At 40.4% G+C, this 16,177-nt stretch overlaps 1 protein-coding gene across 2 annotated transcripts; it reads left to right on the forward strand.

The window, feature by feature from the left end:
- Nucleotides 1–1,922: 1,922 nt before the first annotated feature.
- Nucleotides 1,923–15,759, forward strand: LOC139643925 (transmembrane protease serine 4-like). 2 transcript variants are annotated; one of them, XM_071519230.1, is made up of 13 exons: nucleotides 1,923–2,057; nucleotides 8,967–9,021; nucleotides 9,297–9,440; nucleotides 9,722–9,874; nucleotides 9,988–10,114; nucleotides 10,347–10,466; nucleotides 11,267–11,310; nucleotides 11,699–11,861; nucleotides 11,986–12,152; nucleotides 12,578–12,673; nucleotides 12,806–12,948; nucleotides 13,189–13,341; nucleotides 13,750–15,758. In XM_071519230.1, the coding sequence occupies exons 3-13, from the start codon at nucleotides 9,329–9,331 to the stop codon at nucleotides 13,759–13,761; spliced, it is 1,290 nt and encodes a 429-aa protein (XP_071375331.1). In that variant the 5' UTR covers nucleotides 1,923–2,057; nucleotides 8,967–9,021; nucleotides 9,297–9,328; the 3' UTR covers nucleotides 13,762–15,758. The 2 variants fall into 2 exon arrangements, with proteins under 2 accessions (XP_071375331.1, XP_071375332.1); XM_071519231.1 differs by lacking the exon at nucleotides 1,923–2,057 and adding an exon at nucleotides 5,163–5,270 and having other exon boundaries at nucleotides 13,750–15,759.
- Nucleotides 15,760–16,177: the final 418 nt, after the last annotated feature.

Consider the following 16,177-nt stretch of genomic DNA (forward strand, 5'->3'; position numbering starts at 1 on the left):
ACAAACTCATGAATTCCAACCTTGAACGTCAGACTAGGAATATAATGATTCAGTTGGATTGATAATTGGATCCTTTTTAACGATTGTCAATTATCACAAATTTATAATCTATATTACCTAATTTTAGTAATACATTTATATGATATGTATTAGGTAATACAAGAAAGTATGCAAAATATCAAGGGGGCTTTTACCTTTGCAAGTTGGGTGATTTGAACTTAACTGTTTGAACTTAACTGTCATTTCACTACAAGCTGTTGGAGTATACTTGACAGTTATGTAGACAAGACAACACAAGAACCATTGTGCCTCTCACACATTACATATTGCTTATAAAATACTGTTCACTGAATTTCATTAGTATTGGTTTATTGTTTGTATTGGTTTTAATGTTTAAAGTCATTGTTATTTGTATGATAAAACATTGTATATTAAGGTTAAGATTGATCCCGTTCTTCATTGAAAAGCCTTTGAAAGGTTTACATTTAAATTCATTCATACAATGTTTAAAAAACTTTTTTAAAGACATGTTAATGATAAAGTTAATATTTCATTGATTTGACATTCTTCAGATTTGAATCAAAGGTAGTTTTGTATTTATTTATTTATTAAAATAATGTAATGGATTTTTCTAAAATAAAAATAAAAAATTGAATTTACTGCATATTACTGTAAAGTTGTTTTTTCTACAGTAATCTACAGGCCACTGTACTACAGTAATACACAACAATAATTGCAGTAGTAAGTTTTTTACTGTAAAACAGAATAACAGTGAGGATACTGTAAGGACTTAGTTACGGTAACACACTGGCCGATATTGTAAAGGGCCGGTTACAGTATTTAGCTGGCAATAGTTGCCAGTATGTTACTGTAAAAAGCCAAGGAAGTCTTACAGTGTAGGTTACATGTGACCTAGTTTAGTTATATGACGTATTTGCATTTCTCAGCAGACAGCAGAAATGCTTCCTTATACTTCCTTCCGTGTGATACCCTTAATCAGGAGCAGTGGGCTGTGGCACAATAACACAATAACACAATAAAGAAGTGTTGTGTGTTCCCCAAGGGTGGTGACACACACACTCTAAGGAGTGTGTGTGCCACGGCTTGTATCTGTTTTTTTGTTACGGATTATTCCTCAATCAGTTTTTTGTCATGGAAGTGTATTACGTACCTCAGTAGAATGATGTCAGCCTGCAAACAAAAGTTATTTTCGTTCACTCTTTTCTGATGAATATGAATGTAATAAAAATGTAGTCACAAAAAAATATGTTGGTGTTAACAAATGTTGTGCTCAAAAGTAACACAAATGTGTATTGTCCCAGACTATACTGGGACAGAACCACTTTCTTTACCATGTAGGCAGCATGAAATGTGAAGATGTTAATTATTAACCGGTTATTTTTCAGAAACACTCTACAGTTCCTTCCTTTTCTCCACACATTATCCAGGTTTTACAAAATGCACACCTGTCTGGACAAAAGAGAGCTTGGCAAAGCTTTGTTGTTGAGGTCAACTGGGTGTGTGGATGGTCGTTGCATTGGTGGGGGCGAGTAGTGTAGTGGCTTTGATGGTAGATTGAGGAAGTGCGTGTCTGTGTGGCTGTGGGGGTGGGGTGGGGGTGGGGGGGTTAGTAGCTATGGAGGTGGAGGGCAGAGGTGGGATGTATGAACTCTGAAGGGTGTTCCCTGTTAACAGTAAATAACACAGTGGGAAGGTTGAGCAAGGACAGAGGCGATGAGAGAGAAGAGGGAGAGAGGGGAAGATTTTTTGGGAAGAGGAATGTTTGCTGCAGTCAAGATCGTTACCCTGTCATCGCACTGCAAAAAAAATGAGATAAGGATGAGTCAGACAGTCAGATCTCTCAAGTCTTTATTCACAGATACACACTCCCAGGACATACAGTGTAATTTACGGGTGTTGCCAGCTCTTGACCAGCAGCTACACAAGGACTGAAAACATCTCAAAAAGTCATCTGGACACCAGGAAGGGACACTTTTCTCTACCAGTTTACATACCAGTCGACATCTGACAAGGAGTAACAGCTAAGCACTTTACAGGTGAGGAAGAGTAGAGAGTGGTGTGAAGACGGATGTATGTGGAAATGTGATTCTGATCACTTTTGTTTTAATTTAAACCATTCAAACATGGAACCTTGATAATTAATGTTTGTATTACTGTCATCCAGCAATAAAATGTGTGTGTGTGTGTGTGTGTGTGTGTGTGTGTGTGTGTGTGTGTGTGTGTGTGTGTGTGTGTGTGTGTGTGTGTGAAAGAGAGAATGAATGTCATATGAATGGTAGATGATGGTAGGGATGTGTTACAAAGCACGCCAAATCAGAAAAGAACTTTGATCCAGCTCAAGTTTCCTACTAAACTTTAACAAACACTCCTTATCAGTACATCTGATTGCTTTAAAGGAAAGCTCTGAAGTCTGTCCTGTTTAACACAAATCAAGCCCACAAATCAAGACACATCAAAATGTTTTGATGGGTGTCTGCAGATCCTGAAAAAGTCTTAAAATGCCTTAAATCATATGATCTAAACACAACAATCTTGAATACAGTTAAATAAATGTCTCAAACTCAGTTTTAGAGGTTTTGCTTCATGCAGACTTGCATTCTGATAGGACTACAGTTGTTTTCATCTTCATGTTTATTTAAATTTGGTCAAAGATAGATCTTATATTAACCGCCATGAAAAAGGTCATAAAAATTCTTAAATTTAGCTTGATCAAAACTTGCAGACACAATATTTCTTTGAAATTTGCCCAGAATTAGAATTTGTCACTAAATATTTTGCAAGTCAGTGGGAAATTAAACATAGCAAATAACTCAAATAAGCAAATAATGAATCTGTTCAACCCTGTTAATATGTAATCCATCTAGTCTGTGTGCTTTCCGGGAATTCAGTCTTTAGCTGTCCAGCTATAGTAGCCTCTGGACTGTGCCTGCTGATTACAGAATATTCTGTAGTCTCAGATACACTCACTATAAATACAGTATTTTAATGCTGATTAATTGATATCAGGAACAGTAACATGTAGTTTCATTAAGAGAGTAATGGAGAGCATTGAATGAAAGACTTTCATCGCTCTGATATGGAATGTGTGTGTTAGTCAGGCTGCTTGTGAGACACTGTGGCCGTTGATTGGAATATTCAAAAATAAAGCAGTTTGATTCAGCTGAACAGCAAGAGCTCAGAGACACGGCAGGGCATACACTAGATCTATTAACTCTCTGAATTCCTCTCTTCCTCTCTTTTATGGTGCATGCAAACATACTGTCAGTCACTGTTTAACCATATCACAGGATCAACATTGTCGACATTGTTGTTTAATATTCATGTGCTCTACACGGTAAACTCTATTGGAAATGTGCTGTAAACTAGGGAATAGTGACACAGAAAATTCATGTTTTACAGTTGGTGACATTATATGATACAGTATATAGTTTACACCCCATTTCTTCTCTGTCACTAAGAATTATTGACTTCTTAATAAAGCAATATTGACTTAAATTAAGTTCAGTGAGGCAAATACACAAAAGGAGGTTTCGTAGTAGATTTCATACCAGGGTGGAGCCCAGCACTGTCACAGGATCCTTATGCCAATCTAAATTTCAAACGGGTTGAAACAGGTTATTGGCAGAAAGAGACCTTGCATGGAGAATGTTCAGAGATCATCAGCCTCATCGATCCTCTCAGTAAAGAAAATCTATCTATCTATCTATCTAGCTATCTAGCTATCTGTCTGTCTATCTGTCTGTCTATCTATCCAGGTCCTCATGCCTCAATCATAAATAGAAGACAGACTATATTCTAGGACAAGTCCATTGACCTCGTTCTCCAAGTGAAGAAAGGTTGGGAGTGAGGTTATGGTTCATGGCTTTTAATAGTCCAGGTCAAGCAATACAATCAGTTCCTGTTTAAAACAATAGCTCTTTCTCTTTAGCCAACCGTATCAGTCTTTTTATCACACTCCCACACTTCCACTTTTTCCGATGCTCGGTCTCCCATAACATTCACAGCCACCGAACACTGAGAAGCACTGACCTAGTGACTGCAGCGACAGCATTGAATAGGCCTTTAACTCTGCAGGGAATAAGGGGGGTGATTGATTGATTGATTGATTGATTGATTGGTTGATTGATTGATTGATTGATTGATTGCATGGGAGTCCATACTTGTCCCAAAAGAATATGGATCACCATTACCTCTCCATCGTGGATAATCCTGTAAAGATAAGTTTCTCCCCAAGACCATTGCTGTGAATAAGAATGTGCTGTAAATCACCAGATTTACTCCACCAGGTCATTGCTATAAATATGAAACAAATATCAGTCAACTTGACCAAATTTGCTGTCCTCATAGCAAAGTGCATGTATCTTATTTGTCACTTTGCTGTTATGCTGGTGCTATGAGACATGGCACAGTATGAGTCATGGGTCAAAGTCAGACATGACAGACTGATACCAACTGACTACTCATTTGCATGTCAAAACAACACAGGTAGCAAAAACACACCTCAGCCTCAGGGCAAGCTACTGCATACACACCACACCACTTTCTGCTGTGTGTGTGTGTGCATAGGTCTGTCCGTGTTTGTATGTCTGTATTTGTTTTCTGTATGTCTGTGCAGATGGGTGCATGAGTGGGTGTATGTTTGGGTAAAATTTGAGAGGCAAAGAAGCTCTGGTGTGTTTACATCCAGGGGGTTTGAAAGAGTTGGAGTGGGAGGGAGTAGGAGGAGAGACAAAAAGGAGGAAGGCACACAGGTAGAGAGAGAGAGAGGAGGGTTCAAAGTGTCAAGTTACCTGGAATAGTTTAACGTTGTTTTGTCAGCAGCAGGGCTGGGTCATTCAAAACAATTCCCTAAAGATCTGCAGAGCGTCGAAACACAACTCTACACACCGGCAGCCCTTATTACAGCCTCGGGATTTCATAGTAGGGCAAGTCAGGCACCCTTCAGGCCGGATTCAGTTACACTCCTGTACAAAGAAGGAGGGACGGAGAAGGAGATTGAGAGAGAGAGGAGAGAAAGAGAGAGAGAGAGAGAGAGAGAGAGAGAGAGAGAGAGACTAAATCGTGGGACAGGCCCGGTTTTAGAGCTTAAGAAGTCACAGGAGCAGGAGGGTTCGAGAGGAAGGACAGGCAGGGAAGACTGAGTTTCTGGGGAGTCCCACCTCCAGGGAGAGAGGGCAGTGTTCTCTCTGAGCCCCGTGTCTGATGAGGTGCGTCTGGGTCTACCAAGAAAGGACAACTGCATCATGTGGGTGAGTGGAGCTGGAACTAGAATCAACTTAAATTTGCCACTCATTGCACAGGGAACTACTCCAAATAGATGACAGAGTTTGCATTTGAGAGAACATTTGAATAACATTATTATTCATCCTGGGAACCAATATCTTATCATACTGTGGTACAAAGAAAAGGAGTCATGCTAAATGTGCTGTATGCTCTCTGCTTGCTCACCTGCGCTCTACTAGTTTTGTCAGTGTACTGGTTCATGTAGTAGCAGTAGCATGAGGTTGTCTGTAATGTATCATGCGTATTCACGTTTTGCTTGTTAGTGATATGTTGTTCTGCTACTATGTATGGGCATATGGATGTACACATACAGTATAAATGCACATATGCTGTAGTTTATATCTTTCAGCATATATTGCATATGTGCCCTGTACATTATGTAGCTGTACAGTATTTATCAACAGTATGTGGTTAATTGCAGTTCGTGGTCCATGTAGGAGTACCAGCATTTTGGGTTGATGCTGATCCTGCTGATACTCGCTGGTTTCGATTGATTTGTGTGGGAATGACAGTTCCAGTTGTCTGTGTTTATTTTATTTTGTCTTTAGGTCAAAATAGGGAACTAGATTGTGCTTTGTTCAGTAATACTGTGTATATGTATGTGTGCGGCACTTGCCTTTATGCATTTATGTCCATATGAATGTGTGTCCCTGTGAACATCCGTGCATGTACTGCACTGGTCTAGATCTCTGCTTTTGATTAAAGCACATCCAATATGTCACGCACAGTTTCTCAAAAGCGCTTTTGTGAATGTCTCAGTTCAGAAGAACTCAATCCAACAAAGCCGATAGGTAGCAAGGGGAGCACCTCATTCAAACAAAAGATTTACCGTGCCAAGGCTTTTATCTGTTAAAGCAGTCCCTGGCTGACCCAGTTATGCTTTCTGGCTGGAGCTGGAGCTATTAGCAATGAGGCTGGGTCAGTTGTCTGGAGCGGACTATATGGCCCAATCTATCTCAAAAAATAAACAAAAACAATTCAGGGATTAAGAGTTGTACTCTTAATACACCGGTGAAATCTAATGTGACGTACATTCACGCATGGCCAATGGTACCTGGACATGTCGAAACACTGCTTTGGCTCATCTATTAAATTACTCATGTTAGTCATGGAACCGACGAGAACGTTTATGTTTCCCAGCAGGCTGTCTTGATAAAACAGAACATGTTTTAAACAGGAATGTTTTTGTCCACTCTCAGCAACATGACTTCTCTAGCCATCTTTCAGGTTTTTCAGGTTGGATGGACGTCCCACTTTTTCTGTGCTGTCTCATTCATCCTTCCTTCATTTCACAATCCCTTTCTTATCTCACCTATTCAACTCATATACTGTAAGTTGACGATGACCTGGTTTCTCCTAGAGTTTTGGTTTCCATTACGATCTCAGCCAATCAGTATTGCACGTTTCCATGTGGGTGTGTTTTGTGTATGTCCGTACGTGCCCACATGCTGCTCACATTCAAATTATGTATTTATGTAGAGGACTGCTTATCATGTAAATTTCTTAAATCTGATATATTGTGCTCCATACTCTATCCTCTGGCATCAATGTAATATCTAATGTCCAAAGAGGAGGCAATTTCTCAATCTTTTTTAGAAAATTGAGTAGAGGGACCGCCTCAGAACAATCATCTCACACCCTTTTACGTAAAGGAAACATTATATGGCTGTTTAAACTAAACATATGAAACTTAATAGGATTTTCACCATAACTGAGTACAACTCTCATGTTACATATGCAGGTGCTATGAGGCTTCATGCAAACAAATGAAACGTTCCTTGGCTCAACATAAAGAGCAATCTGAGAGAGATCTGACTACAGGACATGTAGAGAGGAACAAGGTATCCCGGTCTCTGATGCATGAGCCTTTCTGTGAAACTGGACATGACAAGCACTTTGACCACAGCTAACGCTATGTGTTATGTAAGACTGTCTCAGGCAGTTTTTCCACAGAACAGCCTCTGCTGACATAGCTGATTCATAGCAGGGTAAAGTGACCTCCCTCCCAAAACACTCTTCCGGGGCTAGAGAACCTGTCCCACCACATTCTTTGCCCCCTCTCCCACAATATGGTCTATACAATACATTGTGCTTGTTCGTCCATCTCAGTCCCCATATTACTGTTGCATTTAACTGACAAGACTACAGCTGCCAAATTGCTTTTATAACCATTTAAAGTCATCAAACTGACATGTTAACCGATCATATTGTGATGAGCTTTTACATCTCTCATGCTTTTAAGTCGGCTATTGGCCCTTCCTTTTATTGAACTGAAAAAGCACAGCAGAATGAATATGCAAATAAGGGAATACACCTAAAACTGAACAGCAGAAAAATAAAATAGTCTATAATTTATGGCTGTGGAAACTTAGTCTTAGTCATCAGCTAGATAGATAGAGATAAAGTTATGTTAGTAGTCCAAACAATGAAACAAAAGCTTTGAGAACAGGACAAAGACACAGCGGCAGGTAGCTGAAAGCCATTTGCCAATAGTGAATGGCAGTGCACCTTAAGTACAGTAATAATTTAGTAGTGGTTGAGAGATTTTTTTTATATATAAAAAATTAAGGGAGATGAATTGACAATAACATGCAAAAAGTGAAAGTGCAACAGCATAAAAGACTCGTATTTGACCCTGCATGAAAAACCCTTTTTAAAATGGTTTCAGATTGAACCATTTCAATATTTCAAATTGTGGTAACACAAATCCATTGTTGAGATATGACTGGATGAATTGTTTCATAGTTGGAAGTCAACTATTGTAGCTATTGTTCTGTGGGACCTGTGGGATTTCCCTGTTTTGTCAGTGATGTGAAACAGAGGTTAGGTTGATTAATACGTTTTTGACATTTGAATGTGTTATTGATAGAATGTGAATTGGCTACAATTTATTAACTCACAAGGAAATGATAAGTCTTAAAAGGCGTCACAGTATTACTAATGCGAATCTCGACTGATCCCCGTAGGGAGTTTTTTTTCGCTTTCCACCCTCCTTCAGGGAAGTCAGAGAGCACCGTCAGCTACAGAGCAGCGCCCCTGGTGCTGGTAGGGACTCAGTATCTCGCTCAAGGACTTCAGCGGAGTGGATGCTTCCTGACATGGGGGCTTGGCTCCTGTGGTGATAGGGGGGTCTCCACACCGCCCTGCAAGAGCACAATGTGTCCTTTCCTCACATATCCATTGCATTTGAATGGAAGATACTCTCTGACATTACAGTAGATTCACTGGGTCCCAATAGCCTCTGCCACACCACACCCTACTGTACATGCAGTGTCTTCCTATATCATAACAGGGTTGGTAACAGATGAAGGGAACTGCCTGCAGCTCCTGGAGTAACTGACAGAGACACAAGGGTGTAACATGACAACTTAAAGTGCCACACTATTTTCCATGTGTGTGTGATCCGTAATCCTTTGTTGCTCCTCCTTTAATCAAGAGTAGACCCTGGCTATCCACTGTATTATACACCTGTTTTACATGTGGCTTGCGTACTGTACATACTGTAGGACAGACAGAGACATGCGTTATCGCACACAATCACACACACAATCACACATACACACTCGCTGTATATTTTCTCTCAAGCTACGCAATACACACTGCTGTTTTGACACCTATGCTCTATTACCTTGTCTTATGCATCCTTGTCATTTTCTCTTCAGACGGCCACCCAGCTGCCTGAGGAAAGCGCTAGACCATTGAATCCTAGGCAACAAGGTGAGTGACAACTTGTGCTGCTGCATATAATATCAGATACTTGGAAATTTAGTTTTGTTACAATACTGAGAACTTGCTCCACATTCAGAAGACACTTCTCTTTTCCTCTTAATTCATTTTTTCCACCCTCATGACCATCTTTGTCTTACTCCCTTCTGTGTATATCTCTTTCTATTCTCTCCTCTCTCTTTTCTATCTTTGTTTTCCTGATCCGCTCCGTTCCCTGACTTCACTCCTGCTCCTCACCCCCTCTTTCCTCTCCCTTTTCCTCCCAGTGGTTCCACGGCCGGGGCGCCACAGAAGGCCCATGACGGCCCCGCAGACTCAGAAGGACAAGGCGTCTAAGAGGAAGAGAGTACTGCTGACTGTCCTAACAGTTATAGTGTTGCTGGGCATACTGGCTACCGCTGCATATTTTAGTGAGTCACCATCTTGACTGTCTGTATACAGTATATACACATAAACCACAGTGTGCCGTGCCAAACATGCCACTCTTTGATCATGCCAAGTCGAACCCTTACTGCTAAGCTTTTAGAGAAACGCTTGTTTTGCAGAAGTATAGAAATTATAAGTGTTTGGATTCAGTCTCATATCACTGTGTAACAAATCATCCAATTGTTCAGTGTCAAGCAAAATGTCTGCCATTCTAACTTGACTTACATGCCCTTCCCTTTTACTGTGACATTCCTTTGCTCTCCAGTCAAGCAGTTGATTGACAGAAAGTACTTCTTCTGCAAGAGATCAGTGAAGTTCATCCCACTAGATAAAGCCTGTGATGGCAAAGATGACTGTGCTGGAGGAGAGGATGAAATCACTTGTGTGTCCAACTTCAAGGTCAACACTACCTTCCCAGGTAAAGCAAAAGACGATTTCTCTCTCTCCTCTCTCTCCTCTCTCTCTCTGTCTCTCACAAACACTTGAAAACTGACCCCTCTTTTCTTTCTCTCCCTCCATTTCCTCCTCCAGTGCGTCTACTATCAGACCGGAGTGTCCTGCAGGTGTACAGTACAGGCTCAGGATGGAGGAGTGTGTGTAGTGAGGACTGGACCGAGCAGCATACACAGACAGCATGCCAACAACTGGGATACACATAGTGAGTTCACACCCACCAGGGATGTAGCTTTGAAGTGACTATGTGAGATTACATCCATCACAACATCATAATACTAATTATAACTAATGCCATTGCACTACTGAGCTGATATTAAGCATTCCAATTTTTAATTTAAGTGCCTCAAGCAGATTGAGCTGTAAATGTGTTCCATTCAGTCTAAGACAAATAACCTGAAATCAAGTCTAACATCTTCCCCTCCTCTGTCCCACAGTAAACCTCGTAGCACCACTGTGCCAGTGAAGACCCTAATATCTTCCCTGAAAACGGGACCGTTCACAGCCATCAGGCCTGGGACTAAAACCATACCCATACATCAAGCTACCATTGACCGGTAAGAGAGGCAAGACTTATGTTATCAAAAGGGGAAACAAATACTTTTTCCTCCACCATTCATGATTGCGTAATTTGCCTTAGTTTACATGGATAGATGAAATTCACTCAGTGCTGAGTCAGTGCTGCTGCATGCTGGGAAAAATCCTATTATGTCATTTGCCATTGTTTTTAAAATTAGCTTTAGGCCAAATGTGTGTTGACTTTATGTCATTATCATTCTCGGTTTATATTTGTGTTGCTATTGTTTAAGTCAGTCTCAGGCATTAATAAAATAAAGCCTTTCAAAGGCAGTGGTGGTGACAGATGGCTGACTCACCTGTGAAAAGAAAAGGCCAGGGGCATGGAAAAGAAACACTTTGTTCACTTCCCTCTCCTTATTTTCCTACCTGTTACTATCTTTCAAATCAACATTTGCTAGACAAATCTGTCATTTTTATTCTCTCTTTCTCTCTCAGGTTTTAACACTTGTCCTCTGTTGTCCTCTTTCTCTTTATCTCATATACAAATATGAGATATAATTAAATTGTGGTTTCAGTTTCTAAGAGACAGAAAATTCCAGTTTTAGTTCCTTCTCTGTCGTTCCTTCCATCATGACAGTGAACAAGTTAGACTGGTATGTTATTCAAACAAAAACAGAGACTAAACTCACAATGGGGATTACCTCAGTAAAATTAGGTCAATATTTGGGTGTGTATTTTAACTGTCAATGTTTGGCTAATTGTGTGGCTGTATGTGGTAGTGTGTATTTGCGTGCAATTCTAAATGTTTGATGAATGTCATTTTGTTTTGTTCGCACAGCAAGATATGCAAATCGGGATCTGTGATATCCTTGGCCTGTTCAGGTGAGTCCAGCTTTTAGGGAAGAAACCATGTCTGAATGATATATTTACTTATATAGAAATAACAAACAAGGTTGTGGGGGGGGGGGTCATGATTGTCATGTTGAGACACGTTAATATGACCAGACAGTTTTACATGAGCAAGCCTATACATGCCCACAAGAAGCAGTGAAACAAAGTTAGTTCCTTCATTTAGTTCCTTTACAGCAAGGGAAAAAAATATATGGAGCACAAAACAATTGGCTTAAACTGACCTCCACTGATTAAATATAAGGACCTCTATTAGTTCAACAATGGATAAATCCATGTTTATTGTTTGTGGAGAGGAAATAAGAGATATCTCTGTAAATAATGCAATGGATGCTGGATAATTTTGTGATCCCATTTGTAGACTGTGGGCAGGTGGGCTCTCAGGACCGTATTGTGGGGGGTACGGATGCCGTCATCGAGGAGTGGCCGTGGCAGGTCAGCCTGCAGCAGAATGGCCAACACACTTGTGGAGGGTCTCTGGTGTCAACGCGCTGGGTGGTCACTGCTGCCCACTGCTTTTCTGGGTCAGTATAGGTTTCCATCTGTACCATTTCACTTGAAATTGAACTTCTGACACAGAAACATGTTCACACCTCCTCCTTGTCTCTCTCTCCCCCCCCCCCCCCCCCCCCCCCCGGGGCTCTGCAGCAGTAAAAAGGAGCTGAATCGCTGGAGAGTGGTGTCAGGCAGGACCTACATGGGCACACTGGGAGGCTCCTATGTGGACAGGATCATACTGAATGGGGACTACAATGCAGCACGAAATGACTACGACATAGCAATGATGAGACTTAGCAGCCCTATCAGTGTGGGAGGTGAGGAAATTAAAGTTGAATCAATTCATTAACCATAATACATTGATAGAAAACACTGAACCTATATGTCATGATAGCACCTGACACCGTGCTTAATACAATTAAAACTGGTAGACTGATAGATAACTTGTACCATACATCAAGGACAAGCAGGGATATTAAATATAGGCTAATCGGTGCAGTCTGCTGCCCTCTAACGGCCATTATATCAAACAGCAAGAGCACAGTTTACATTGATCTGTTATTATCATTAGCAGTATCTATCATTGATCTGTCAGAAAATGTTTTGCCAGTGTAATCATTTGGCATTATTCTTGTAACTTTGAAAGAGTCAAAAATTGTAGCAAAAAAAGAGGAAAAAAACAATACATAAGAAACATAAAACTGATGTATTTTATGGTTATTTTTCTGTCCCGGTGTTCCAGAGAGTCGCAAGCCAGTTTGTCTGCCTCCTAAAGCCTTGGGGCTCAGTGCTGGTGCCTCCATGGTGGTGACTGGCTGGGGATACCTGGAGGAAAACGGTGAGAAACAACCACCCACCCACCCACACACACACACAGACTACCTCTCATCATCACCATCTAAACCTCATGTCTTTGAGGCTGACCCTATCACTCAAATGTGACAGACTAGTACCTCTGTTCTCCCTTCAGGTAGGATATCTCCTTCCCTTCAGAAGGCCTCCATCCCTCTGATAGACTCTGCTCAGTGTTCTAGCCCCAGTGTCTATGGTCTTGCCATAACCTCCAGGATGATCTGTGCTGGGTTCCTGGAGGGTAAAGTGGATGCCTGCCAGGTAACAACTGCAAAATCAACATGAGATTATTTGACTTAAATATCGTATAGACTTGTTAATATAACATGAATGACATTCAAATATGTATTTGCTTGTTATGGGGCACCTGTTGATTGGGACCCATTTCATTTGATACTGTTGACACTCTGAAAACAAAACAATGTATAGTATAGTGTATAGTATTTACCATGTAGGCCTGCAGTATTTTAAGACACTAAATGTTATTGTCCTCTTGTCCAGGGAGACAGTGGGGGTCCTTTGGTGTACCTGTCCTCCTCTCGCTGGCATCTGGTGGGAGTTGTGAGCTGGGGCGTTGGCTGTGCCAGGGAGAGAAAGCCAGGCGTCTACTCCAATGTGGAGGAGCTGCTAAACTGGATACATACAGTCATTGAGGTATACATATGATAACTGTGTGTGTGTGTATGTCACTGAGGTAGGCCGGCTGGCTCCAACCAAACATGTAGGAGTTAGTCTGCCCACCAGAGTTTTTTTAAGGTAGAATTAGTGACAAACAAGATTTTTGAATGAAGTCTAAGAGGATTTCACATCACAACAAAATTACTCAACCTGGAGGGAAATGGAAAACATTAACCAAACTGAAAGCATTTGTACTCATAGTAGCTGAAGATGTTCTAAGTTTAACTCTCCTGCAACCACAAGACAGATGTTGTAACCATTTGAGTCAACTGTATTTGGTGAAATACAATTTGGTAAATGAGACATTTTGTTGATTTGAGAAAAGACAGACAAAACATAAACTATATGAAGCCAGCCCTGATTATTTTTATTTCATCCCCCCAGAAAAACTCCTGAGGCCCTTCCTCCTGACAAGCAGCCACTAGAAAACTGCAGTCTGGACATCATGGACCGACTGTGAAACTGAAAGGCGTTTGCTTCAACATGGAAGGCTGTCAGAAGAACAGAAAAGGGACCTCCAAGAGAAGTTGAAGATGCTTCTCTGCAGCAACACAGGCTAACTCTCAAACACAATCATATGCATGAACTCTGCATGTATGCGTGCATGTACACACACACACACACACACACACATACACAATTTCATTAGAGCTTGTTTCAGGTGCTTGTGCCATTTCTGCAGTATGCAGTATCTCAGGGAACAATTATATTAATGTAGCTGTCTGACACTGTCAATCACAGGCTGCAGTATCACAATACTTAGTTTCTCCTCAGTGAAACCATCAAGAAAAAGGGGCATATTTTCCAATAGAAAGTTTGGCTATTAGAATTAACTTCAACAATGTGATTGCAATGAAATTATAAACTTGACAGAAGTCACAGGCCAACACGAAATTAGCCATAACAAACTGACAGCATGTGCAGTTGTCACAAAGTCTGTCTGTGTACCTTCCATAATGTTTTGTCTGTCTGTCTTTTCCAAGTGTGCCTGGACCCCGCAATTGGCGCTTGCAGCTATATTTTAAGTTTTTTTTTTTAAAATGTGCCTCTACATTGTCAAATAAAAACAGTATATTTGATCACTGGCACTGCTATTAAGACATAGCTGTTCTAATTGTATTAACCAACTATTATTAACACTGTTAAGACATTGGAGCTTGCAGGGCCGGCAGATCTGAGCCATACTTGACTAGGATTTATAGGTGTGCAATGTCTGATGGTGAGGTTTCGAAATCATATTGTAAACTGTAATTTATTGTAATCTGTAAGATGGACTGTGTTCTTGTTATGTTATGGTAGGTCAACAGTGTTCCCTGGACCCTGTTTGAAAAGGTGAAAGACGGGGTAAACCTGTGCCATACTAATGCCAATAGGACTCAACTTAAAATCAACAATTTTTGAACCGAGGCAAAGTCCAGGGCTTCAAACGTTAATGTTGCTCTGATTCAGTTGATCTGATACTTGACTGCACCTTTTTACAGCACAGATGGCATGCTTCTTACCACAGATTGATTTGCATGAGCACTTTAAGTGGGGAGTCAGCATTACTTGACATTATGTGCAGATGCTTTAAGTGCTGAACAATGTGCTGAATAAAGGTAGACTAAACCTCGAGTCACACTGTAAGTGTTCACTGGCTCTACATCGAAAGTTTCAAAGTGCAAAGATGTCCAGTGTGCCTTCAGAATACCAAGACCAGGCTATTAATAGCAGTGGTCACTGGCTGAGTTTTTGTCTCGTCAGCTGCAGAGGATATAACTGTAATTTCTTGAAATGTTAATGTGAACAACAGGAATTATATGTTTATTTGTAATAAGGGTGCACTCAGGCAAAGAACCATCATTATTTCCTCATTTTCAAAGTCATGGTTCTCTCTGTGGTGAAAGTGTGGTGAAGTGTGATTCTTTCACTTCTTTGGCAAAGTGAAAGAATAGATGAACCTGTGTTTTAAAGTTTACTTATTCTCTCGGTCTATAGAAAGCTACACAAAATAAATAAAAAATGGCACTTCATTTTAAAAAAAGTGAAAGTGATTTACATTTTGTTTCACTTAACTGTATTGTTAAATTGTTGTACATGAATAACATTTCTTTGTAGACCTGCAAAATACAGGGTGGCTGATAATGTTTGATTGTACATACATTTGTTGCTGATGTTTTATATGCTTGTAAATAAGATGTACAAATTATAATAAATCTAATGGATTCTTATTTGACTTGATTATGGGAAAAACAGTTTTACACATACTGTAGTCAGTTTACGAGACAAAAGCAAAATGGTCACATAATTGCTAGTGTAAACGTTGGAAAATGCAGCCCATATTCATGGGCCAGATTGCCCAGGATGTGGTCTGAACACTTCAAGAGTGACTCTCTGAAGAATAAACATGCATTCTGATACATTTACAACAAATGTATGAATGGACCATTTTGGTACCAGAACGCACTTGAGTATATGGAGTGTCATTGGGTTTATGGGAAAGAAATATTATTGACCCGTCTGTCCAAGACCATGGGAATAAATCCTTGTCTGGAGTACATTTCCCCTTTAGAGTAAAGGACACACACATACACACACACACAGTTACTTCTTAATCAGGCCTTGTGGAGTCTGAGTCAAGTATTAACCATAGTAATTGAAAGGGTGGAGGGGATGGGGTGAGGATGATTTGATCTTATCTGAATACCACGACCAAATTCCCTGCCAAATTCTCAATTTATCTAGAATTTAGCAGGACTGAAACACGCAAATTAAAGAGTAACTCCACACTACGTATTAAGGAGTAACTCCACACTGGTACACTGATATTTAG

Source organism: Centroberyx affinis, unplaced genomic scaffold (genome assembly GCF_046629955.1).
Source record: "Centroberyx affinis isolate AG114_WGS23_722 - 3 ecotype Tasmania unplaced genomic scaffold, CSIRO-AGI_Caff_v1 ptg000677l_1, whole genome shotgun sequence".
NCBI classification, from domain to species: Eukaryota; Metazoa; Chordata; class Actinopteri; order Beryciformes; family Berycidae; genus Centroberyx; species Centroberyx affinis.

Excerpts from the sequence above, each read along its gene's own strand:
- LOC139643925 (XM_071519231.1), top strand. Across the intron at positions 11,862-11,985 it reads GCTGCCCACTGCTTTTCTGG|CAGTAAAAAGGAGCTGAATC; the intron begins GTCAGTATAGGT and ends GGGGCTCTGCAG. Across the intron at positions 12,153-12,577 it reads CAGCCCTATCAGTGTGGGAG|AGAGTCGCAAGCCAGTTTGT; the intron begins GTGAGGAAATTA and ends CCGGTGTTCCAG.